The 27,907-nt window shown below is 39.2% G+C and overlaps 1 protein-coding gene across 3 annotated transcripts; it reads right to left on the bottom strand.

Annotated features, from left to right (window-relative positions):
- Positions 1 to 345: 345 nt before the first annotated feature.
- On the bottom strand, positions 346 to 27,907 carry LOC131229865 (pentatricopeptide repeat-containing protein At5g65560-like). 3 transcript variants are annotated; one of them, XM_058225906.1, is made up of 4 exons: positions 24,689 to 27,907; positions 23,409 to 23,493; positions 7,372 to 7,522; positions 346 to 656 (listed from the first exon to the last, which is right to left on the bottom strand). In XM_058225906.1, exon 1 carries the CDS (start codon positions 27,597 to 27,599, stop codon positions 24,867 to 24,869), a length of 2,733 nt encoding a protein of 910 aa, XP_058081889.1. In that variant the 5' UTR covers positions 27,600 to 27,907; the 3' UTR covers positions 346 to 656; positions 7,372 to 7,522; positions 23,409 to 23,493; positions 24,689 to 24,866. The 3 variants fall into 3 exon arrangements, with proteins under 3 accessions (XP_058081889.1, XP_058081891.1, XP_058081888.1); XM_058225908.1 differs by having other exon boundaries at positions 7,387 to 7,522; XM_058225905.1 differs by lacking the exon at positions 7,372 to 7,522.

The following is a 27,907-nucleotide window of genomic DNA, read 5'->3' as shown; positions in this document are numbered from 1 at the left end:
TGAACAGGTTGGATTACAAATAAACATCACTGTGGGCCCTAGAATTGTTTCAACGGTGGATATCATTATCCCTACTGTTTCCTGTGGTATGGTCCACTCGAGCTCTGGATATGCTTCAATTTTGGGATAAACCCGTAAAATGAGCTCGAAGAATGGATGGACGGTGTGGATAAACGACATACATTCAAGGTGGGCCCAACAGAGTTTCCTGGTGTACAGAGTAACTCTATCATGCCCCACTGGCACACGTGTGGCATATACATGAGCTTTATTGCACTGGAGTATGGGCCCAGCAAAGCTCATCATGTCATTTCAATCTATACTGCTGCTCTTGAAGACCCCAAAAACTGCAACCTTTATTATTATTATTATTCAGTTCCAAATCCAAGGTTAGAGATGCAAGTTTGGATTTAGAAATCTCAAAATCAGTACATTTCAGTGTATTCGAAACAACCATTTGATTGAATGTTATTGGTGGCCCAAAATATATATATATCAATTTATGGAATATACAACAGAATGATTGAGTGTTGTATGTTAACAGAAAAATGAATCAGTGCTGTATGTTACCTAAAAATTGCCTTTTTATGGTGTAAACAGTTGAGTGGAAGAAGTTGCTCTGCTGCATTGACTTCATCACTCGATGCAAGTTAGTCCTGCAAAAGAACAGTCATGGGAGATTAGTTACCTAAACCAGCAAGAATCATAAAAGGTTTAGGACAGTTCAGACCAGTAGCTCAAAAACTCGACTCCATATCCAGCGGAATGGGTTGACTTAACAACTCGACTGGGTTTTCATGTGACTGACACGGTATACAATATAAATTAAAATTAGTAGTAACTGTTTAAAATTGTTACATTCAGGTAAATAAATAAAATGAGAAATGCTCTAGTGTTCTCATAGTATTAAGTTATAGTGTTCCTAGTTGCGTCGGTTCACTTAGCCATTTTTCACTTCATTTTCTTACTAGAACGGATTAAACCCCGCCAGTTAGTGCCCAAACTGTCACCCTGCGAGTCCGGCAGAAGTCATTGACCATCGGATTGGGGACGCCACCTCACCATGCCAGAATGTGCTCGCTGGCCTTTAGAGATACTGATTTCCCAATCCGAGATTCCAAAAGGATGGATTGCTTCATCTTTTTCATGAACTGAAGCTCCTTAATGCAAACCCCGAAAGGGGGAGCAAATAGATTAAAGAAAAGAAGAAAGAGATTGTGGGAAAAGACCCAACAATCCTCTAGCCGAATGCTCGAGTGCAAGACTGTGAGCAAATGACTACTGTAAAGAAATAAGAGAATTTACTCAAAAGAAACATCATTCAACTTACCTTATTCCATAGGGCCTAGGCCTTATTTATAATCGGTCCTCACAATATGCAACAAAAACTATGGAATCTAAAAATAGAATTCCTATCTATCAAAGACCTAAAAAATAAGAAACCACTTAACTAAGAAGAATCTAAGATTACTTCTTGCCTAATATAAAGATATCAAAGGAAAGTACCTAATGTAGAGATTTAAAAGAAATGAAAAGTAAACATATTTCCTAATGTAGAGATTTAAAAGGGAAAAAAAAAAAAGTGAAGTAGAGATGACCTAGAAAGAGAAAGTGGGCATTTTCTTGTGCACAAGTGAGATGTGGGCCTAAAAAGAAAAAGTGGGCACACCTAAATTTTCAATCGCTCTCCAATGAGGAAGCGAAGTCTCTGGAATCCCCCATCAGTTTGGAGGAATTGAAGGAAGCTGTGGGACCTTTGTAGGGACAAGGCCCCTGGTCCCGATGGGTTTCCAATTGCCTTTTTCCAAGAATTATGGGATCTTCTGTGTGTCGATCTGTTTGCTTTTGCACAGGATTTTTATAATTCTGGTTATATTGTAGGAGATGCACCTTTCTAACTCTTATTCCTAAGATCCAAGGGGCAAATACGCTGAATCAGTTCAGACCTATTAGCCTACTTGGAAGTCCTTAAAAATTCTGGCTACAATTCTCTCTCGCAGGTTGGAAGGAGTTCTTCATAAAGTCATTTCCCCCTTCTAGAGTGTTTTTGTGGCTGGTAGACAAATCTTAGACAGCGCGCTGATAGCCCATGAGACTCTGGATACATATGTGAAACATGGGGCTCAAGGGCTAGTTTGTAAGTTAGACTTGGAGAAGGCATATGATCATGTTAGTTGGTCATTCCTGAGCTACATGCTCTCTAGGTTGGGTTTTGGGGGAAAATGGAGAAAATGGATGGAGGCCTGTACTTCTTCTGTGAAATTTTCAATCCTCATAAATGGCTCTCCTTTTGGCTTTTTCCAATCTAGAAGATCATTGAGGCAGGGTGACCCACTCTCCCCTTTGTTTTTTGTCATAGTAGCAGAGGGTCTAAGTAGAATGATTTCTCGAGGAGATGAGAGGGGTCTTTTTTCTGGCTTTTCTATTCTTAATTTACCTTGCCGCATGTCTCATCTTTTGTTTGCAAATGATACCTTGTTATTCTGTGATGCGCTAAAGTCTGAGGTAATTAATCTGCATATAGCTATGAGATGGTTCCAAATTGTCTATGGGCTGAATATTAGCTTGAGTAAAAGTGAGGTTCTTAGAATCAATGTATCGAAGACAGAAACTGCTACTTTTGCCGATTTATTTGGATGCAACGCAGGATCATTCCCGTCTACATACCTTGGGCTTTCGCTGTGTTTGGGAAAACCTCATATTCACCTTTGGGATAAAATTGTAGAGAGAATGGAAAGCAAGTTATCATTGTGGAAAAATAAATCTTTATCCCTTGGGGGCAGGATTATTATGATAAAACACTCCCTTTCTAATTTGCCGGTTTACTTCCTCTCCCTTTTTCGCTGCCCAGCTTCTGTTCTAAGTCATTTGGATAAATTGCGTAGAGACTTTCTATGGCAAGTGGGGAAGATGGAAAGAAGTTCCATCTTTTGAGATGGTTGAGGTTTGTCGGCCTTTTAGGGATGGGGGAGTTGGCATTAGAAGATTGCAGCAGATTAATCAGGCTCTGATTGCTAAATGGGTCTGGCGCTATGGTATGGAGGAGAAGAGCCTCTGGAAAGTGGTGATCCAGGCTGAATATGGCTCGGCTCCCCTTGGGTGGTGGACACAGAATTCCTTCATCTATAAGACTTCTTTCACTTGGAAAAGGGTGGCTGCTATTGCGCCGATCATTTTTAATGGTGTTAAATTCTTAGTGGGGGACGAATCTAGAGTTAGATTCTGAACTGATGTTTGGGTTGGGGACCACCCTTTCTGTTCTTCATTCCCTAGGTTGGTAAACCGTTCCCCTTCTCTCGACATCCCTGTCGACCATTGCTTTGACTTTGAAAGTGGTGTTTGGCTCCCCCCTCGTCGTAGAATTTTAGAAGAGGATGAAACTCTAGATCATATTGTGCTGCCATCTCTTCTGCCGGGGATACAATTGATGCAAGGTTCTCAAGACTCCATGGGCTGTAAATATTCTAGGACGGACTTTTTCAGTAAGATCATGTTATTCACTTCTAGCGGAAGAAGGTCAGAGCGTTGAAGAAAGTCACACCTCTAGAATTTGGAATTTTGGAGCTCCTTTGAAAGTTGTTGTTTTTGCTTGGTTGGCAGGTCAAAAGTGAATCTTAACAGTCAACAACCTCATCAAAAGAGGAATGGTTATACCCAATGCCTTTCCTCTTTGCCTGTGTGCGGAAGAATCGATTGATCATGTACTCTTACACTGCCCCTTTTCTTCCTATGCTTGGCCTGGAATGTTGAAGGATATGCTTCAATCTATTGGGTGATGCCTGCTTCTATCAATGGTCTTTTTCGAGCATGTGTGTTTGGAGGATCTGGTACTGTGAGGAAAAGGAGGTGGAAAGTGGCTCTCTTTTTTGCCCGCTCATCTGATTTGTAACAAGGTCTCCTGTTGTACAGTTCTCTGGCTTTGCCTAATAAATTTCCATCTTTCAAAAAAAATAAAAAATTGTGAGCCTTTTCGTAAAATCTTGATCAATTGACTTGTGTGGTCATTTGGTTGCATCTCCTCAAGAGAGTTTGAACTAGGTGAAAAAAATAATGTGGATTCCATCTTCGTCCGGATTCCCCTTGCTCATTTTAAAGATCGAAACTGAATTAAACACAAAAATTTCCCACACCATTTTTTGCCATATGGCATTTTTCTATGGATAGGAGCTCTTTCAGCAATCTGGGGAATTCTGGTTTACGAGGATTGTTGATTGGATTGAACAGCTTGGTTACAAAATCTTCTTTCAGGCCACTAGTAGTGGAGAGGGATCCAAAGAGTGATTACTGCATACTGTGGCATATCTGATGACACCAAGGAATCACGGAATGGAAATCATTTATTGTCAGTGTGGCTAAAATCCTGAGCATTGAGGCTAGGGCCGCTTTTAATCTCACCCAGAGAAGCCAATGAATAAGCTGACACTCTGGCTAAGGAATGTGTTAACAATCCTTGTTTATGTATCAGCCCTTATCAATTGACTTGAGGGATTCTCAGTTCTCTTTAACCTTTTTTTAGTTCCTTTTTTTTATAATATTGGATTTTTTTTTTAAGATGATGGCACCAACAACTCGAACTTTTGACTTATATTTAATAAACCATCACCTTGGATTATTTATTAAAACCCCGAAATGAAATTACAAAGAAGCCAGTGAAAAAGTCATCTAGAGAACAACAAATGATAAATACCATCAGGATTACAATGCTTCAAAACTGAAGAGCCACAGACCCATTCGATAACTTTCTCTTGGATCTCTTGAAACAGGTCTTCTTCTTTTACTTGTTTTTTTTTTATTTATTTATTTTTTATGTAAAGGTAATAAAGAATTTTATTAAGAAAGCCCAAAGGCAGAAAAATTACAAACAGTAACCTGCAACAAACCAAAGACCACCCCCTCAAATCAGGGAGCCCACTCCCTGATGTGCATTAGAACCCAACAGAGGGCAGCCGAAGGGAACCACTATGATTTCTAAAATAGTGACTGTTCCTCTCAGCCCAAAGAGTCCAAAGGCCAGTGAGCAAAGCCAACCGCCATCTCAGCTTTTCATTTCTATTGGGGACGCCTTCATGGCAAGAGGGAATAACCCTTCCATGGAACCCAGCATCAACGAGGGGATTTTTAAAACGTCCAAGATGGCCTCCCACACTCCCCTAGCAAAGAGGCAAGGATGAACATGATCCATCGATTCCAGCTCTTTCATGCATAGGAGACATTAGGAAGCACCATAGCCTGCTTACCCAGTTGTTTCTAGCTTCAGCATCACAGAAAACCCGGTCATTTCTCTTCTTTTGTAGCTTCAATATTATGAAACACCCAGTTGTTTTCTCCTTCCAGATTAACCAAAGGCCCAACTATAAAGAGACACCTAGAGCCTCCTTTCCCTTCCCAATGGAAACACTCCCATGATTCTAAAAGAGCTGCAATAGATCTCATAGTGACCCATGACAATATAAAGAGTTTCCGTAACTGACCTCAGACGTATGAAGCAAACTCGCAGAACATAAACAAATGAGTGATAGATTCCACTTCCTTGACACAAAGGGGAAAACCATTAAGGATCAATCATTCTGCAGCTTCTAAGATGGTCTCTAGTTAAGACCTTGCCTCTCCCCACAAGCCAAGCAAAAGCCATTACCTTTTGAGGGCCCTGGCAAGCCCACACTTGAGTGTAGGAGCCTTCACCCAGCTACTTCCCCCATGATGATCTCATAGAAAGATTTCACCCAAAAACAAGCCACTGCTTTCCCTCTTCCATCTCCATTTGTCTCTCTCTTGGGTGTATGGATATTGAAGGATCTGAAGCAATCTAATCTACTCCTTAAATTCGCTGTCAAGGAAGCCTCTTCTCAAATGAACATCCCATGATATCGATGTTCCTCTTTTGATGAAATGATCACACACACATGATTTTTTATCTCTTGCTACTTGTAAAGCAGCAGGAACGCTAGCTGAAACGCCTGTTCTCCATGCCAGTGGTCCTCCCAAAATCTTATTCTTGCTCCATCTCCAAAAGCAAATTTGATATGTTGTGCAAATTGTCCTTTCATCCTAAAGATAGCCTTTCAAGCCACCAACACCCGATATTGGGATGATACCCTGTGAACAATACACCATAGTGGGGGCCATATTCACATGCAACAATACAGCTCCAAAGGTGATTCAGTTCTACACCAATATCGCCAAAGTCACTTTCCTTGGAAGCCATATTCATAACCCTCAACAATTTGATACCTGCTCCCCCTTAAATTATTTACAAACTTTCTTCCATTCTACAAGATGGAACTTGTGATGGTACCTCCGTCCCATTCCAAAGAAAATCTCTTTGGATTTTTTAAATCCTCTCCAACACCAACGCTGGGCATTTGAAAAAAGACAAAGTAGAGGAGCATATTGGCAAGAGCTGACTTAATCAATGTAATCCTTTCCCAAGAGAGAGATCTCCCCTTCCACACTGATAGCTTCCTTTCGAACCTTTCTACTACCAGGTCCCGCAGCTGCTTAGTTGGCTTACCAACACACGGGAAGGCCGAGGTACATGGATGGCAACTTCCTGGCCCTACACCCAAAAGCAGCAGCAAACATTTGACCTCTTTCTTTTCAAAATGAATACTAAGAATCTCTCTAAAAATTAAATGAAAACCTCTTCCTTTTTACTTGATCAATGGAAGCTTTTTTTTTAAATGGCTCGCTAAAAATCATCCTTTATATCTTATGTATTTTGTTTTAGCATTTGAGTGAGATAGCGAAAAGGCAAAAAAATTATTAAAAAATAAAAAATAATAATAATATAACAAAAAGAGCCATATAATGGGAGGATTTTATTTGTAGACTGTGAATCTGCCTAAGGAAAAGAAAACCACAGCATTGCGCATATTAATGAAATCAGAGTATCTAGACATGTTAGTGGTGATTCAACCGTCTTTCTGCATTACACCATCTAACAACATTAATGTGTGCAGGCATACACAATTAGATCAAATTTTCCCATTTTGAATGCTAGACAATTATTCCCACCAAGGACCCCATCTTCAACAGTATATGTCGAAGAACAATTGCATGCAATACCAGTGAACTAATTGCAAGAAGTGCAGCTACTTTACCTACCCTATTTGACACACTAGAAGCTATGTAACAAAACACCCCACTTTGCTAAAGAACTGTCACAGAGGATGCAACATTTATACAACTATAGGAAATTTATCTTTTGCTTGTTTATTTATTAGTATTTATACACTATTTACATAGTTCTAATGTATCTCAAGAAATGTAAATAATTTTTTCTACATCTCATTCATTGATGCACTAAAATTTACACAACAATGCATTTTCAATATCATGGGATAACAGGGTTTTCAGAGCATTGGTTAACACCGTTAGGATTTCAACCCTATCATGTTGGCCTTCAGGAGGGATGCCAATTTGAGGCTTGAGTGGTGTTCAAGGAAAAATGATCCAATGTGCTTGTCGCTATTTTGTGCAGCCAGCCATTCAAGCATGTCCTTCCCATTTGTCCAAGAAAATCCTAGAAATCAATGTCACCCAAACAGAGGTTAAATTGATATCCATGCCCACAAAAGAAGTAAGCTAAACCGATTTCGATTCCTCTCCAAGGTTTTCCATGAAAAATTACACTCTAAAACAAACAACAAAAATTAATATCAAAATCAACAACGTTCCATTTCCACAAAAATCATCATTAGTTTCCCATATACACACTTTAGATTTCATTTAGGGCCCATTTGGATAGGCAGAATCCGCAGGAAAAGAAAACATTTTTCCTTGCTTTGATATTTTCTGTTATTTAGATTACAAAGAAAACAATGAATTCCACAAAGTAATCATTAGCCTTATCAGAGTCAAGATTCTTTGATACAACATCCTACGTAACCATTGTCTAATGAATACAAAATTTCCGCTTGGAAAAAAAAAAAGACCCCTAAAAATGGAATCCATTTTTCAAGAGTACCAATGGAAATATCATTACTTTTTCCATGTCCATGCCTTGGATTCCTCATATCCAAACACAACGTTATCCAAAAACTCTCTAAAGATCTTCTTCCATAGATAAGAGAACCCCCCTATATATGGACTCTCAATGTATCGCACACTTGGGATACAGATACGTATCGGTTATCGCACGGGATATATCGTTTGTATCGCATAGTTTATCGCACTTTTGGGGAAATATGGGGAAACATCGGGAAAATGGTTGAATTTTTAATGAAACTTTGGGAATTGTTAAAAAAGACCTCCATACACACTTTTAAATCATAAAATCTCAAAAAAGAATGGCACATAATAGGTTTCCTTTGTAGAGGGTCCTAAGCTCTGCGCTGTCCGATTGAACTAAGACAACTATATCCAGTATCCACCCCGTCTATCTATTTTTCTATATCATTTTAGGAGATTTTGCAAAAAATTAAGTAGATCCAATAATCAGGTAGACCATATCATAGGAAACAATGGTGATTGACCATTAGTGGGCCACTTGAACTTTGGATATGCTTCACTTTTTGGGCTAAAATCATAAAATTATATGGTAAAATGGATGGATGGAGCGGATAAAATACATGAATTATAGTGGCCCCACAAAGTTTACTCACTACGTCGTTCCCACCCCACGCACGTGGATCTCCTGCGAAAGCCTTTCGCATGGAGTTCCTGCGCTGGGAACCTAGATGGGGCCCACTGTGATGTTCGTGAGAAATCCTCCCCTTCCATCAGTTTTGTGAGTTCATTTCAAAACAATATGCCAAAAATGAACCAAGCTTGAGTGGGCCGTGCTAACGGAAAATGTGGTTAGGGAAGTTCCTACCGTTGAAACCTACTTGAGTTCGACAGTGATGTTTACGTGCCATCCATACCATTAATAACTTCATTCCAACAGGGATGAAATGAAATCACAAATATTAGCATGATTCAAAACTTTTATAGCCCATGAATATTTCAATTGTGGACATTCAATTATCATGTTTTCGGCCTACTTGAGCATTGGAAACGGTTCATTTTTGGCATCGTGTCCTAAAATAAACTCACAAAACGGATGAACGGATAAGATTTCTCACAAACATCACAATGGGTCCCACCTGAGTTCCCAGCGCAGGAACTTAATGCGAAAGTCTTTTGCATGAAATGTGCGTCCGTCGCAGGCACTCCTCCCGCTCAGGTTGTCTGAACGATTCAAAGTGAAATGGGCCCCACAGTAATGTATTTATTATATCTATATTGTTCATGCATATGGAGAGATCATTTTAGATCAAATGAGTAATATCCAAAGCTCAAGTGGACCACACCACAAATAATTGTGGGGACTGATTCTCACCGTTAAAACATTTGTAGGGCCCACCATAACGCCCACCATAACGTTTATTTTTCATCCAATTCATTCATTAGGTCACACAAATCTGGATAATGAGGAAAAACAAATATCATATCGATCAAAAATTTTGTGACCCCAAAAGGGTTTCAATGGTAAACCTTTAATCTTCCACTGCTTTTTTCAGTGTGGTCCACTTGATCTTTGGAACTGTCTTATTTTGTGGCTCAAGTCTTACGACGAGCTCACCAAATGGACGAACGGTTTGGATATAACGCATACCTCATGATGGGACCCACAAAATTGGGTGACGACGTCAACACACCCGTGGTGGTGTGCGGTACGGAAGCAGATTGCGTACTGAGCAACTCTGTACGCTAAGCGTACTGAGTAAATTCTGTGGGGCCCACTGTCATTTTTGCATTGTATCAACTCCGTACATCCGCCTTGTTATATAAATTTAGGGCTTTCAACCAAAATTTAATCATATCCAAAGTTTAAGTGGACCACACCACTTGAAATGATGTGAATTGAAGTCTACCGTTGAAAAGTTCTTGGGGGCCCACAGAAGTTTTAGATCAAGATGATTTTTGTTTTTTCCATTCATCCATGTCTATGTGATCTTATGAACGGTTTGGATGACAAATAAACATCACTGGGGGCCTTAGAAATGTTTCAACGGTGGAAATCAATATTTCCACTGTTTCCTTTGGTATGTTCTACTTGAGCTTTTGATATACTTCGGTTTTGGGCTCAACCCCTAAAATGATCCGGAAAAACGTATGGACGGCGTGGATAGACCACATACATTCAAGGTGGGCCCAACTGAGTTTACTCAGTACGATAAGAGTGCACCGAGTAACTCAGTACGCAATCCGATTTCATGCGGACGCCACCCAATTCAAAAACCAGGGCCGGACGCCCTTTTTTTTCTAAGCAGAGAGGGTTCCGGCCCCAAAATCTCCCAAATCTTCGGATTCCGACCCCCATCTCCCAAATCTTCAGATTCCGGCGAAGATTCTCCAGATTTCGACGAGGATTTCTCCCGATGTCGCCCAAATACCCGGATTTCTTCGGATTTTGACGGATTTCTCTCCCAAATCAAAGATTTTGCTTGCACTAATCTACGAAAGAAGCTTCGATTGGAATGGCCCACCAAATAGAAGCTTTCGATGATGACGATCTCTTGTACAGGTACCGAAATCCAGTTTCTTGTTTTTTTTTTTCGATTTTTTCGGATAATTATAGTTTCGATTTTTTTTTTTGATTTTTTCGAGGAAATCGCGCGATATCGTCAAAATATCGTGCGATATCGATGATATATCGGCCGACATTTGAAATTGGGATTTTTTGGTATCTTCCGGGGGTTATCGGGGGTGTATCGTCTCGCATGGGTGCGATAACGATAATATCGGCCGATATATCGGCCGATAGTATCGATATTTCGAACACTGGATACAAAGAACCCCCCTATATATGGACTCTTGCCATTTTTAGCTCATCCAACCAATATAAGATAGTCCGTCACCTATACTGCTTTAATACAAAAAAACAAATAAAACAGCCAATAAAAAAGTTATAAAACAAGACAGATCCCAAATAACTCGGGGGATGGTTGTAAAAATATGGACTTGTGGGGCTAACCACCCACGCACATGATGACACACAGGGGTATTAAGGTCATTTAACTCCATCCATTAGACATGTAGACCTTCAATACAATCGAGCCATTGAATCAGGTCAATATTGACATCAGACCCTTGATTTGATTCAAATCGTCAATCATACCAATCTGGCCAATAGATGTGCTATAGACCAGCAATCTAGATGGTTGGATGTTACAGGTCTTTAACTTGGGCGGTCAATTTTGTCAGATATTTAATAAAACCAATGGATGGACCTAATAAGGGCATGATATAACATCTACAAGTCTGAACGTTAATCTTCCAGCTTGTGGACTCAACCGAGCCTTATTTGATGCCCGCATGCAGCCTAGATGCATCATGAAATCTTGCAAGATGTCTAGGAAATCTGGAATAGCGATTAATGTTTCTCAATGAAGATTTTTGTCATGGAATATTAGTGTTTGGGGACCTTGGAGAAAAGGTTGCCTACCAAGGAGTATGTTAAGAAATTCAGAGTGGACATCAACAACTGGAAGTCCAGCTGATATCTGCGTTCTCGATAAGAGAACGTTGCGGGAGGGGGTGTATTCATGGTCCATTTTTCCTTAGCATGGAGGGCTTGGGAGGATGACTCTTAGCGTGGAATAACGACGTGGTGTATATGAGAGCAAGACGAATTGGCGAATTTTCAATCTCCAAAAACTTTTCTTCGAAAGAAGATGGGTTCTAATGGAACCTCTCTAATGTCTATGGGTCTATTGATCTTGCTAAAAGGGAGGCCTTTTGGATGGAGCTAACTTCTTCTCCACATCTTAGGATTTATCTTAGGGCATGTTTGGATATAAAGAATCTAAGGCGAGGACATGGAAAAAGTAATAATTATTTCTACCAACATTGTTGTTAAACGAATTCTATTTTTAGAGGTCTTGTTTGTTTTGCAAGTAGAAATCCCAAATGCATTAGACAAAAATTATCTTATATCTTGCACCAGAGAATCTTGACTGTAAATAAGGCCAATGATTACTTTACAAAATCCATTATTTTCTTTGCAATCCAAATAGCATAAAACGTTAAATCAAGGAAAATGCTTTCTTCTTCCACAGATTTCACACATCCAAACAGGCCCTTGATGTATAAGTGACAGCTATCAAGCCATTCACTTTACTTTCAAGAAGTTCAGGCGCAACTGACTACTAGTATGCGAAGTTCATGGTGTGCCGCAACTGCCGTTACGTAACGGTAATGGTGACAACCGGTCCGCATTACGGGGTCTTAACAGCCGTCACAGAGAAGATGATCCGTTATGGACCCCTAATTTTAAAAAAAAAAAAAAAAACCTGCCGCTATGGCCCATATTGTAACAGTAATGATGGTGGCCGTTGCAGCCACCATTACCATTATGGAATAATACCTTTGCAAAGGTTTAAAACAAGCTAAAAGATATACACTCAATGGAGGCATATTCACATGATGAAAGAAACCAAAAAGAGTCACCAACTGGAAACGCAACTGATTCCCAATATCTAAAGGGTGAGATAAACATTTTCCAAATCTGCCGGGACAAATATTTCCAATGTTGACTTCGGACAACCATCCAATACCTTATGATTTCTGTGGTATTACATTGAGGCCATCCCCTTTTAATTTCGAAAACATGTGGCTCGAGGAACTTGGCTTTGTGAAAACAATGAAAAGTCTAAAGTATTGCCAGCAACTTGCAAATGTGATATTGCAATTTCCAAATCTACAACCTCAAAGTCCTTGTTTGGCCACACTATGCACGGGCAAATAAAATCCTTCAACCATGATAGAGATTTAGGAAAGAGAGTGGATCACCATCACAAAGACCTTTCGAGCATAGAAAAAAAAAACTATTGGCAATCCATTAATCTTGAACAAAAGTTAGGTTGATGTGATACAACCCTCATCCTTCAAATCCATTTTTTCCCAAACCCCATTCTTCCAAGTAAATAAAAGAGAAAGGTCCCATCCATGTTATATGCTTTTCCATGACCACTTTACATACTATGCATGGGGAAAATGTTGAATAAGTCAGCAGTAATTAGTTTGTCATGTGGCTTATTGTTCTAATCAATAGGAGTTTGTTATGTTTACCTATTCTTTAGGAATTAAATTTGCAGATTCTGCAGTATATAAGCTAGTTCCTATTTTCTTGTTTATTAGTTGGTGTAATGCCTATTTAAAGGCTGATTGCTTAATGAATATGCAGTGCAAAGATTTTCTCCATTCTTCCCACTTTGTGTTCTGTTGCCTGTTACCTAACAGTGGTATCGGAGCCAGGTTTTCCAAAAAGACAACAGTAGTTTCCTCTTCCGGTAACCAGCTTTCTTGCAATGGCATCTGAAACTTTTGTACAACCTGCTATACCTCGCTTTGATGGTCATTATGATCATTGGAGCATGTTGATGGAGAATTTTCTTAGGTCAAAGGAGTATTGGCAAGTTGTTTCTGATGGCATACCAGAACCAGCAATGGGCACAGCAGTGTCAGACGCACAAAAAGCAGAAATAGAAGCAGCAAAGTTGAAAGATCTCAAAGCCAAGAATTATTTGTTCCAAGCCATTGAACGTTCAATTTTAGAGACAATTCTGTGTAAGGATACGTCCAAGCACATTTGGGATTCCATGAAGAAAAAGTATCAAGGCTCAACAAGAGCAAAGAGGCAGCAGCTTCAAGCACTTCGTACGGAGTTTGAAACACTTCGAATGAAGTCCAGTGAATCAGTCACAGACTATTTTTCACGAGTCATGACAATTGTCAACAAAATGCGGATTCACGGCGACAAGTCAGAGGATGTCACAATTGTGAAGAAAATTTTGTGATCCATGACTCCGAAATTTAATTTTGTTGTATGTTCTATAGAGGAATCTAAGGATATTGATGAACTTTCACTTGATGAATTGTAGAGTTCTTTGCTGATCCATGAACAGAAACTCAATCAGCAAGACGAGGATGAACAAGCATTACAAGCCTCCATCAACAGTCAGTCCTTAGCCTCAAATAGGACTAATAGAAAACAGAATCAAGGATCAACCGATTGCAAAAAGCAGCAGCAACAGCAATCAGACTATCAATCTTTTGATTCACAAGGAAGAGAAAGAAAGGGGAAGAGGACGAGGTAGAGGTGGATATCATTCAGCTACTCGTAAACCAAGTTCAAGAGACAAGTCTAACATAGAATGTTATCGATGCCACAGGTATGGACATTACAAATCTAAATGTCGTACTAACTTGTCTAAAAACCATGGTGAAAAATCACATCTTGCAGAAAATGAAGAGGAAGTCTCTCTTTTAATGGTTTGTCATGCGAAAGAAGAAACGGGCAAGAACATGTGGTGCTTAGACACAGGCTGCAGCAATCACATGTGTGGTAATAAGTCGCTCTTCTCCACCTTAGACGAATCTATCCGAGACAATGTGAAATTTGGGAACAACTCCAAAGTCTCTGTCATGGGCAAAGGAGAAGTAATTATCCAGACTAAAGGAGATTCCGCTCAAACCATTTCCAATGTCCTTTTTGTTCCAGATCTAAAGACCAACTTATTGAGTATCGGTCAGTTGCAAGAGAAGGGTTATGAGGTTTCTATCAAGGATGGAGTGTGTCGAATTCAAGATGCCAAATTGGCCTTAATTGCTCAAGTTATGATGACTGTAAATCGGATGTTTCCTCTCTATCTCGACAATGTTAATCAAACATGTTTTTCAGCAAAATTAAAAGACATGGCTTGGCTATGGCACTTTCGCTATGGCCATCTCAATTTTGCTGGTCTAAGAACACTTCAACAAAAAAATATGGTTGTTGGCCTTCCAAAATTCTCAAGCACCTCAAATGTTTGTGCAGAATGCATTGTTAGCAAACAACATCGAGAGCCATTTCCAAAAGGAAAAACTCAGAGAGCAAGGCAGTTATTGGAAATTGTCCACTCCGACATTTGCGGACCTATCAATCCTGTATCTAATGGAGGTAAACGATATTTTATCACTTTCATTGATGATTTAAGCAGAAAAACTTGGGTTTACTTCTTACAGAATAAATCTGAAGCCTTAATAGCTTTCAAAAGCTACAAAGCCATGGTTGAGACAGAAGTAAGAAAATCTCTGCACTGCATATTCATTAAGCAATCAGCCTTTAAATAGGCATTACACCAACTAATAAACAAGAAAATAGGAACTAACTTATATACTGCAGAATCTGCAGATTTAATTCCTAAAGAATAGGTAAACATAACAAACTACTATTGACTAGAACAATAAGCCACATGACAAACTAATTACTGCCGACTTATTCAACAAACCCTCCCTTAAACTAATGATTAAATATTAGTTTAAATATAAAAAAACTTTGAATTAAACTGAATTCTTTGAACAAACACCAAGCAGCTCCCTAAGCTTCTGAAATGCGCTTGGTTTGAGAGCCTTGTGAATATATCAGCAACTTGATCCTCACTTCCGCAGTACACAAGATCAATTGTTTCATTTCTTGTAAGATCTCTCAAGAAATGGTACCGTACATCAATGTGTTTGCTTCTCCCATGAAGAACTGGGTTTTTGGACAATTTAATTGCTGAATTGTTGTCACAAAAAATGGTTGTAGTTCCCTTTTGTTTGAAGTGAAGTACTGCAAGAATCTCCCGCAACCAAATAGCTTGACAAGCACATGAACTCGCAGCTACGAATTCGGCTTCAGTTGTTGATAAAGTGACGATTGATTGCTTCTTCGATGACCATGATACTGCTCCTGACCCCATCATGAAGACATAACCAGATGTGCTTTTTCTATCATCTGGATCTCCAGCATAATCGCTATCCGTAAAGCCAAACAACTCTGATTTTTCTCCTTTCTTATACAGGATCCCATAATTAGTTGTTCCCTGCAAATATCTGAATATCCGTTTTGCAGCTAAGAGATGCATCTCCTTTGGACAATCCATGAATCTGCTGATGAGACTTAAGGCATGCATTATGTCTGGTCTCGTTGCAGTTAAATACATTAAGCTTCCCACCATTTGCTTATAAAGTGTATCATCAACCCTTTTTCCTTGGGAATCTTTGGTAAGCTTCAACCCCGTTTCTGCTGGTGTACAACTGGGATTGCAATCTTTCATCTGAAACTTGTTGAGCATCTCTTGGACATATTTTTTCTGAGAAATAAAGATACCTCCAACAGATTGAACTACCTCTATACCAAGGAAGTAATGCATCATTCCCAAATCAGACATATCAAATGCAGCCATCATGGACTTCTTAAATTTGTCAAACACGACCTTATCATTTCCAGTATAGATTAAATCATCAACATATAAACTGACTATGAGGATTTTCCCAACATTTTCTAATTTGATGAAAAGTGAATGTTCATAAGGACATTTGTGAAAACCTCCCTTCAAAAAATATGCTTCAATACGACTATACCAAGCACGTGGGGCTTGTTTTAGTCCGTATAAAGCCTTTTTTAACTTATAAACTTTGGACTCCTCTCCAATTTTAACATAACCAGGAGGTTGATTAACAAATACCTGCTCCTTTAATTCTCCATGCAAGAATGCCGACTTGACATCTAATTGGAAAATAGACCATGAATTTTGAGCTACCAATGCAATTATCAATCTGATTGTGTCGTGTCGTGTGACGGGAGCAAACACTTCTTTGTAATCGATGCCGAATTCTTGCTTGTATCCTTTCGCGACTAAATGCGCCTTGTATTTATCAACTTCACCATTCTCCTTCAATTTCGTCTTATACACCCATTTCACATCAATGGTTTTCAGTCCTTTTGGAAGTTCCGTCAACTCCCAAGTGTCATTCCTTTCTATAGCTGCAATTTCATCATTCATGGCTTTCCTCCATTTTGATTGTTAAATAGCCTCTTCATAAGTTACAGGATCACAATCTGCAAAGAGAGCAAAGTGTATGAGTGTCAGACTGATCAATCCCTGTTACCTCATAGTCACGCATCCATGCTGGCCTCCTTCTGAGTCGTGGTGACCTTGGTTCTCTTGCAGCCTCAGATGAATCATCTGCTTGAATAATGGTGGATTGCTGCTGATTCCCCACAAGATGTTGTTCTTCTTCATCTTTTTCTCCATCAAAATCTGTAGGAATATGATGTGCAACCCTATTTGCATTCCATTGCCAAAAATTGTCTTCGTCAAAGATTACGTCACGGCTGATAATAATCTTCTTAGTGTTAGGATTATATAATTTATAAGCTTTTGAACAATCACTAACACCAAGAAAGACACACTTTTCTCGCTTGTCATCTAACTTTTTCCTTTTCTTGTCTAGAATATGAGCGTAGGCTATGCACCCAAATATTTTGAAGTAGCTAACATTTGGTCTTCTACCACTCCAAGCTTCCTCGGGTGTCATATTTTGGACTGCAAGAGTTGGACTTCTATTCAAAATATGAACACTCCAGTTGACAGCTTTTGGCCAAAACTTCTTTAAAATTTCACCCTTCGTCAATAAGCTCCTCACCATGTTCATGATGGTGCGGTTCTTTCTTTCGCACACTCCATTTTGTTGTGGAGTGTAGGGTGTGGTGAGTTGTCTTTTGATGTCATGCTCTTCACAAAAGTTTGTAAATTTGTACGAATTATATTCACCTCCACGATCGGTCCGCAACACTTGAATTGAACATCCTACTTCTTTCTCAACCATGGCTTTGTAGCTTTTGAAAGCTATTAAAGCTTCAGATTTATCCTGTAAGAAGTAAACCCAAGTTTTTCTGCTTAAATCATCAATGAAAGTGATAACATATCGTTTACCTCCATTAGATACAGGATTGATAGGTTGGCAAATGTCGAAGTGGACAATTTCCAATAACTGGCTTGCTCTCTGAGTTTTTCCTTTTGGAAATGGCTCTCGATGTTGTTTGCTAACAATGCATTCTGCACAAGCATTTGAGGTGCTTGATAATTTCGGAAGGCCAGCAACTATGTTTTTCTATTGAAGTGTTCTTAGACCAGCAAAATTGAGATGACCATAGCGAAAGTGTCATAGCCAAGCCATGTCTTTTAATTTTGCTGAAAAACATGTTTGATTAACATTGTCGAAATAGAGAAGAAACATCCGATTTGCAATCATCATAACTTGAGTAATTAAGCCCAATTTGGCATCTTGAATTCAGCACACTCCATCATTGATAGAAACCTCATAACCCCTCTCTTGCAACTGACCGATACTCAATAAGTTGGTCTTTAGATCTAGAACAAAAAGGAAATTGGAAATGGTTTGAGCGGCACCTCCTTTAGTCTAGATAATTACTTCTCCTTTGCCCATGATAGAGACTTTGGAGTAGTCCCCAAATTTCACATTGTCTCGGATAGATTCGTCTAAGGTGGAGAAGAGCGACTTATCACCACACATGTGATTGCTGCAGCCTGTGTCTAAGTACCACATGTTCTTGCCCGTTTCTTCTTTCGCATAACAAACCATTAAAAGAGAGACTTCCTCTTCATTCTATGTTAGAGTACAACATTCAGATTTGTAATGTCCATACCTGTGGCACCGATAACATTCTATGTTAGACTTGTCTCTTGAACTTGGTTTACGAGTAGTTGAATGATATCCACCTCTACCTCGTCCTCTTCCCCTTCCTCTTTCTCTTCCTTATAAATCAAAAGACTAATATAAAATAGAATCAAGGATCAACCGATTGCAAAAAGCAGCAGCAACAGCAGTATTTTTATTTAAACTAATATTTAATCATTAGTTTAAGGGAGGGTTTGTTGAATAAGTCAGCAGTAAATACTTTGTCATGTGGCTTATTGTTCTAGTCAATAGGAGTTTGTTATGTTTACCTATTCTTTAGGAATTAAATCTACAGATTCTGCAGCATATAAGTTAGTTCCTATTTTCTTGTTTATTAGTTGGTGTAATGCCTATTTAAAGGCTGATTGCTTAATGAATATGCAGTGCAGAGATTTCTCCATTCTTCCCATTTTGTGTTCTGTTGCCTGTTACCTAACAGAAAAAACTCCTTAATTCATGATTCAAAATGCTTGCTATAAGAATCCATGTAGATTCTCGTCTTGAATGAAGACACTCTTAGGATGGGGAAATATGAAACACTACCTTTTTCATTTGGTTTGCAAGGATCTTAGATATCACTCCACAAGGATAATGACACAACCTAAAATCTCCATCACTCACAATCTCCGATACCCAGATCCTCCAAAATACCTGAGAGTACTCATTTCGACATGATATGATGTGGGTACAACTTACGACTAGATCTAAAAGAGAGAGATCACTTTATAGATATATCCCATGATGTGAGGATAATGACACAAACCCAAGACCTCCATCACTCCTTATGATCTTTATAACCAAGATCCTCTAAAACACCTGAGAGTGCTCATTTCGACATGACATGATGTGGGTACAAATTACAACTAGGTGACTAGGTGAGAGAGGGGGGGGGGGTCGGGGGCGCAAAGAAGATAGATAGAGGACACCAAAGAGAGAGTTCCTCATGGATGGTGAGATGGGATGGAGAGAGAGGTGTTAGGATGGCCAAAGAGGAAGAGGGATGGGGGGAGAGATCTTTCACTGCCGGGATTTGGTTGCAATGCAATGGGTGAAGAAAATCGCTACACTAGGCTGACATTTCATCACTATTTAAAGCAATTCTTATTACTTGATACACTGGTAGAGTATGGTCATTTGTCACGTGCTCACTACCAATATACACATGGGCCATATGTACCAAGTTCCAAATTTCTATAGATGGACCCATTCCTAATTTCATATCGATTTGACAACCATAACCTCTTATTTTTGTTGACTTTACAAGCTTTTTTTATAACAAAAGATAAAGAAAGATCTTATTAAAAATGTCCAAAGGGAAAAGAAATACATAGATCCACTAAGGCACTAGATAGAAATCTATTCCACGACCCCTTGCTTAGTGAGGCAATTGGCCGTACTATTTTCCTCCTCAGGGACTTGCCAAAAAGAGCAATCCAGAGATAGAGAAAGAAGCCTAATGCTATTGACACAATAAGAACACACTTCCAACTATATCTTTAACGTACTTGATGTTAAATCTCTTGGAAGAGAGAGAGAGAGAGAGAGCGAGAGAGAGAGAGAGAGAGAGAGAGGAAGTAGAAAAAGGAAATGTACTGTCTGATGCTTGCCATATCTGTTATTTTATGATTTTGTAATTTGGAGGATCACAATACTCTGATCCTTCCCATACGGGACACCTGTTCCCATATCCTCGTAACACAGCTTATGGTCCCACAATCGTAAAATTTCGATACTGCTTCCAAAAATTGGGATTAATTGAGAAGCATACAGTGGGTGTAGATCTGCATTTCTACACCTAACCTATTACAGCTGATCTTATGTTTGTGATTGTCATTCTTATCAGCATCTATACTACAGACAAGGTGTCCCGTATCGGTATCGGTTGGCATAACGGTGACCTCCAAAACCGATACGGATACGGGGGCGTAACGGTGATACGGGGGCGTAACGGCGCAAAAAAATTTTTTTGCCAAAAAACTTTTTTTGCCAAAAAAATATGAAAAAATATGGATTAAATCCGGAATATTCTAAGCATTCCAAATATACATTCATTTATAAATTGGAACATGTTTATGGTGGTGTAACGGTCCACTCTTTAGTGAGAAGTTGTATCGGACTGTCTGATGAATTTATGAACCAGATAACCTGAATTTGACTACAAAATTCATATATTTAATTTTCTAACTATCTACTATCAATGATAGATATATTAGAATGAATGTAATATGAAAATATCTTACATTTAGGTGTTTGCAATTATTTTTGAGGGCCAAAATTCATGCGTAAATAGAAAAAAAATATAAAATGGCACCCCAAATATGTAAAATGCACATTAACATGCTCTACTATGATTAACACATCATATGGCATCATTAAAACAGCAAAAGAATCATTAAAAAATGATTTTTCGAATTTTCAAAAAAAGGGCCGAAATAAATGCGTAAATAGAAAAAAATAAAAAATATATATAAAATGGCACCCCAAATATGTAAAATGCACATTAACATGTTCTACTATGATTAACACATCATATGGCATCATTAAAACAGCAAAAGAATCATTAAAAAATGATTTTTCGAATTTTCAAAAAAAGGGCCGAAATAAATGCGTAAATAGAAAAAAATATTTAAAAAATATAAAATGGCACCCCAAATCTGTAAAATGCATATTAACATGTTCTACTATGATTAACACATCATATGGCATCATTAAAACAGCAAAAGAATCATTAAAAAATGATTTTTCGAATTTTCAAAAAAAGGGCCGAAATAAATGCGTACATAGAAAAAAATATAAAAAATATATAAAATGGAACCCCAAATCTGTAAAATGCACATTAACATGTACTACTATGATTAACACATCATATGACATCATTAAAACAGCAAAAGAATCATTTAAAAATGGTTTTTCGAATTTTCAAAAAAAGGGCCAAAATAAATGCGTAAATAGAAAAAAATATTAAAAAAATATAAAATGGCACCCCAAATCTGTAAAATGCACATTAACATATTCTACTATGATTAATACATCAAATGGCATGATTAAAACAGCAAAACAACCATTAAAAACTGATTTTTCGAATTTTAAAAAAAGGGGCCAAAATTCATGCGTAAATAGAAAAAAATATTAAAAATTTATTAAATGGTACCCCAAATCTGTAAAATGCACATTAACATGTTCTACTATGATTAACACATCATATGACATGATTAAAACAGCAAAATATATTTAAAAAAGTATAAATACTTATTTTTGACGAATTTCTGAAAAATGGCCCACCGAGCTTTGATTCAAAAAAATCTATAATATAATGTGTTTTTCTATCAAATACCTAGCTAAGGTTGGTCGAAATTAGTAGTAGAAGGAGTTAGAAACAGTTTGGAAGCAGGAGGTTTCAAAAAAACAGCAAAAACAGAGCTTTAAAAAAAAAAAAAAAAAAAGTTACCGTTTCGGGCCCGTTTCGGGCCGTTATGCCCGTATCGGTCCCGTATCGGCCGATACAGGTACAAAAAATCGAATCGGCCGTTTCGGCCCCGAAACGGGTAACGGTTCGCACCGTTACCGTTACGTATCAGCCGATACGGCCGATACGTAACCGATTTGGCATACCATGACCACAGAGCTCCTTACTTCTTTTGTTGTTTCATGTTTGTCAGCTCTTTGGTGGAAACTATTTCTAGAAATTATCCTAGGATGATTATGCTATGCTACTGCTATACTCAAATGAAAATTCTTGTTTGTGATCACAACAGCCAATAAAGGAATGTGCAATGCTCAGCATAGAATTACTTTTCCAACTTTTTATCCAGTAAACTATATGTGAATGTTGTTGTCTCTCTCAAAATGAAAACTTTCCATGTCTTTAACAAACTTGCTAAACCCTCAACAGAATAGCAGAACACAAAATATTCATGAAGTTTAAGATCCGAATGTTAAGCTACAGCAAATCTGTCTTCATCTGGAAAAGCATGGACAAAAGCATGAAGATTTCCTTCTTGAAAAGAGAAATCAAGTAATCTGCAATAGTCTGTATGATACTATGATCACAAAAACAAAACTCTTCCTTACAGCCATGAAGCAGTACTAAGCTAACCCGAAGCCTTCGGGTGCGTTTGTTTCCATGCCATTTACATATGTAAATCAATTTGCATATTTTCATCAGCACCAATTTACATATGTAAACATTTTCACACCTACCCATTTACATCCCACCCCACGAGAAAATACTTTCCCATGTAAACTGCCCCATTTGGTTTCCACCTCAATATGGATCACCCCATGAGGATTTTCTTGGGTCGGGATATTATTGGGAAAATCTCGCAGAAAATTAAATAGTTAAAAATGTTCGTTATCAATAAATAAATAATTTTAATTTTTAAATATATAATATATAACAATTTTTAAGGTTTTTAGTATTTTTCAGGTTAAATTCAAGATAATGTCGCAATAAAAACATGATATTTTATGATCCATCAATATTTTTAAAAAATGTCATGATAATATTGATTTCTGTATTTTTTTCGTAAAATTATTGCAAGATTTTCAAAATCTCAGCGATCTTTGTCACATTGCCCGCGCCTACCACCCACATAAGCAGTAGTGTCTAGTTTGGGGGAAACTCCCACAAAACCAAGAAGTTCGGACATTCTTGGTTTTGCAGTAACTTTTGAATTTCGTGATTTTGCAGGAGTTACTTGCAAAACAACAAGCTATTGCTTGTGGCAGTCATGGACCCCATGAAATCCAGGTTACCTGAAAATCTGGATGTTCAAATGTTTGTTGTCCAAATATAGCCTTAGATGAAGAACTGCAAATCAATTCAATAATGAATCCAGATGCACTCAAAATGAATTAATAGCAATTCACTTTCAGCAATGACTTCTCAGATTGTAAGCATGTGAATTCCCTACCTGAAAATTCTTGTAGTCTTCATTTTAAACACCAGAAAGCCATTCCAGAACCCCAAGTTCAAAAATGTACAGCATGTCTCATGCACTGCAATAGTGGAAAAAACAAAAGAAGAATGGATTTAGATTACCAAAGCTATATCGCATTTTAAAATGTTCTGTTTGAGAAGAAAGAATGTAAGCATAGCACTACCACTAACAGTCATGAAAAGGTTTCATAGCCCCACAGGTGCACATGCCAACCTGGCAAGTGTATGGGACATCTGCTCAGTGCATACGGTGGCCCCCACCATGAACCATATGCAAATAACAGGCTGGATTTATGAGAAAAAATATATGGTTTAGAATGAAACTAGCCAACAGTCTACATTCAACATAAACTCAGGTTCTGCCTGATGACTCAACCAGCCTGATCTTTATGTATAGCCATCTCCATGGTGAGGGCCACAGCATGCAGCACACGGATGTCTCACAAACTTGCCAGGTTGGGCATGTTCACTGCCAATAGATCATAGTCCTAAAACTCACCGAGATAGGCAAAACTCGTCCGAGTCTATTCAACTTGGCAAGATTTCAAGCCAAGTCACTTAAAGAATCGAATCTGACCATGACTTGGTCGAGCAAAGCGAGACAAATCGAGTTGACTCATTAACTCGGTCAAATTTATGCAACTCACTCTAACTCAGGCCTAATCACTCACCTTGTCAGGCCTCCTTTCATTAAGGGTAAAAAATGATATGGGAAAGATTTGAACCCAAGACCTCTTTTAGAGGTGCAAAGTACCAAACCATCAAGCTATGGAAAAACTTGTTGCTTTCTTTCTTGTATCTTATAATACATGTACAAATATAAGTAATTTAAATGTTTTATTTTTATTTTTTATTTTTGAGAGAGAGAGAGAGAGAGAGAGAGAGAGAGAGAACTAAGAATTTATTAAGACACCCATCAAAAGGTAGGAAAAGAATACAATCTAAAGCTCTCAAACAAAAGAAGAAATGGCAAACTTCCATTTAATACATATACAAGTATTTAAATGTTTACTACCATTTCCACTATTTGTTAGCTAATAGTTATTAGCCATTGTGTTGAGTCAGGTTGAGTCTTCAAGTTAACCCGACCAAATGAACATCCAGTGACTCGAGTTTTCAGGTTTTTTAACTGTGGTGTAGATGTGCATGTCAAGAAAGTGGGTGTGGTGCTAGCAAACCTCCAATTACTTCAAAACAAACAAAAAGAAAATAAAAATAAAAAGAATAATTGGGGCACACACATTATCCACATACCATTTATTACTCGATGCAATCGAGAGCTGATTGCCACCAATATTCAGTTGAAATCTCCTGACTCACGAGCTGAAAAGATGTGGCCCGCATTGACTGAGGAACAGTGATTGCTAATAGGCAATCATCCATCATTCCAACAGATGCTGAATTTCAAATGCCGTAACCAACAAGACATCCCTCAGACTCTCAACTTATCAGCAATCCAGTCTGTATCAATAGATTTATCTTCCTTGGACAGTTCTCTTGCCAAAATCACATAGGTCTGGAAGCTGATAGCACAATCCCTTGCTTCCATGACATGTAGAAAGTTCATGCATAACTTCGAATCTCCTTCCTTCAGTAGCCCATCAATGAGCACTGTCCAAACAACCTCATCCGGATTCCGGTTCTGCTGAAGCATTCTCTCAAACAAAGCTTCAGCTTCTTTTATCCTGCTTATCTTGCATAGAGCACATATCAATGCTTTGTAAATACCTAGGCGAGGTTCGAAGCCTCCAACATCCATCTTATTGAAGACTTCTACGGCAGCATCAACTCTGGACTGCTTACAGTATGCAACTACCAACGCACTACACATTTCTGCATCTGGGCACATGCCCTTTTCCGCCATGCTTCTAACCAACTGATCAGCCTCATATGCACGTCCTTCTCTACATAGCCCACATACTAGAATACTGTAAGTATCAAAAGTAGGATCACATCCATTCTCTGACAATCTGACTAAAAGATCGGAAGCTGTATCAAAGTGTGCATCCTTGTCATCCGAACCGCAATTATAGATTCCTTCATGCAAGCCCACACGTTTTTCTTTGAGCTCTTGGCGTTCTTTTTGCAACCCTTTCATCAACACGCCAAAAGTTCGGTAGTTGGGCTTGCAACCCGCACTCACCATCCGCTTCAAAAGCGAAAAGGCATGATCTAGCCTACCCAACATAACAAACCCGTCGATTATCGACGTATATGTTACCTCATCAAGAACTAATCCTTTTGCCTCCATTTCTCCAATCAACGCCTCCGCTTCCTCAGCCTTACCTTCTTGACATAGCCCGTAAACCAGCACGCTGTACGTGTGGAGGTTCGGCATGCAGTCCTGCTTCACCATCTCATCGACAACTCTAAATGCAAGGTGGACCGCCCCGTTCTTGCACAGCCCATCAACCAATGACGTGTACGTCACAACGTTCGGCAGCAAACCCCGCTCAATCATCGTCTCAAGGAGCTTCTCCGCTTCCGACAACCTATTCTCCTTGCAAAAACCATTGATGACAACATTGTACGTCTGCATGTCCAGTTTGCGGCCCATTTCCTCCATCCTCTCCAATAATGACAATGCAACGTCTACCTTCCCGGACTTACAGTGACCGTCAATCAATGCAGTGTACGTGACCTCATTCGCGCTCAAACTGTGTTCCCCCATTTCATCAAACACTTTAGACGCCAATTCAAGTTTACCCACTTTGCAGAAACCACATATAAGTTCAGTGTACGTCCATTCATCTGGTTCGCATCCATTCCCTTTCATGAAATCCAATAATCTCATAGCATTGCTAAGGTAGCCACATTTACAATACCCATTGATCAGTGTGTTGTACGTTATCCGATTTGGCGGCGGGCCCATCTTTAGCATTCCATTGAAAAGAACCATCGCTTTTTCAATCTTAGCAGTCATGCAAAACCCATTAATCATCTCATTGTAAGTTTTAACATTAGGCAAGCAACCCTTCCTCCCCATTTGACCGAACACCTTTAAGGCAGACTCAATTTTTTGGTTCGAACATAACCCATTTATTAATGCATTGTACGTCACTGTATTAGGGACCAACCCATCCCTCAATATCTTGTGAAATAATCCAATGGAGATCTCGAATTGGTCCGCACGAAACAATCCGCTGATCAACGCCGTATAAGTATGTACATTTGGACGACACCCCCTCTTCCTCATATCAACAACTAGATCACATGCATCCTTGATCCTGCCACACCCACAAAGGGAAGTGACCGGAACAGTATATGTATACACCGTGGGCTCCACGCCATTCTCCACCATCTCTTTAAGAAGCCCCAATGCCTCGTCCACCCGCCCCTCATTACAAAGTCCGTTGATCAAAGTAGTATAGGTCACAGAATTGGGAGCACATCCCTCTTTAACCATTCTATCAAAAACTTGAAATGCCAAATCCAAATCATGATTCCTACAGTATCCAAGAATAAATGACGTGTATGTGACCACGTCCGGCCTCAATTCATATTGGAAAATCCGACTCAAAACCAGCTTGGCCTCTTTAACCCTCCCATTCCTACATAATATATTAATTAAAGCATTGAACGTCACAAGGCTCGGAATTACTCCGCTCCCCATCATCTGTTTATAAACACTTTGTGCAGTTTCAACCATATCAAACTTACCCAATTTGGTTAAAAGTGTGTTGTAGCTGAACAAAGAGAAGCTGAACCCGCCAACGCTGATCCTGTCCAGGAACCCCATTGATCTCGAGAGCTCTTCCTCATTCCGGCAAGCCTTGATCAACAGGATACGGACGCGGTCCGCAGGGCCAAACATCCGGTGCTGCACGAGCTTGTTCAAGAGCGCGAAGAACGTGTCAATGAGGTGTTTGTCGAAATGCCTCTGAGAGACCCAGTTGAAGAAATGGAGCGCTGAGTTCGGGTTAGGGTGGGATTCAATGACTTGGGTGATTTGGTGGGGGGTGAGGTGTGGGGCCAGTGATTTGAAGTTAGGGTTGTGCTGCCATCGGGGATCAGTGTGGAGGATGTCGCAGATTGCAGCGACCGCTGAGACCAACGGCGTAGACGGGTTTGAGCAGAATCTGAGGAGATGGAGGGACGCCAATAGAGAGATGTGAGGTGGGTTTTTTATGAGAGAGGAGGAGAGGGGTTTTACCATTGCTGTCATGGATGGCAATGGAAGCTGTCGGCCATGGAAGAGCTGCTGCTGCTGCTGTTGCTGCTGCCGGAGGGAGGGCGGATGAAAATGGGGAGAAGGTGGAGACGGGTTTGGGAATCGGGCCCAAAAAGGCGCATATGCTGTGAAAGTACGATGGCAGTCGATCAAGGATGGATGCTGGGCCCTACGCAAATCCACACCCAAAAGAAAAAGTCGGTATGTAGACGTTTGATTTGTGATCGGCCGGTGAGAAATTCACCCACAGTGGCAGTTCGCTGTGGTAGGTTGAGGAGAGAGGTGGCTGCATTACAGCCACA

Source organism: Magnolia sinica, chromosome 16 (genome assembly GCF_029962835.1).
Source record: "Magnolia sinica isolate HGM2019 chromosome 16, MsV1, whole genome shotgun sequence".
NCBI lineage: Eukaryota > Viridiplantae > Streptophyta > Magnoliopsida > Magnoliales > Magnoliaceae > Magnolia > Magnolia sinica.
This window is presented reverse-complemented; position numbering and strand designations above follow the sequence as displayed.

Bases quoted from the DNA above. Each gene is read 5' to 3' on its own strand.
- LOC131229865 (XM_058225906.1), bottom strand. From the start codon at position 27,599: ATGACAGCAATGGTAAAACCCCTCTCCTCCTCTCTCATAAAAAACCCA.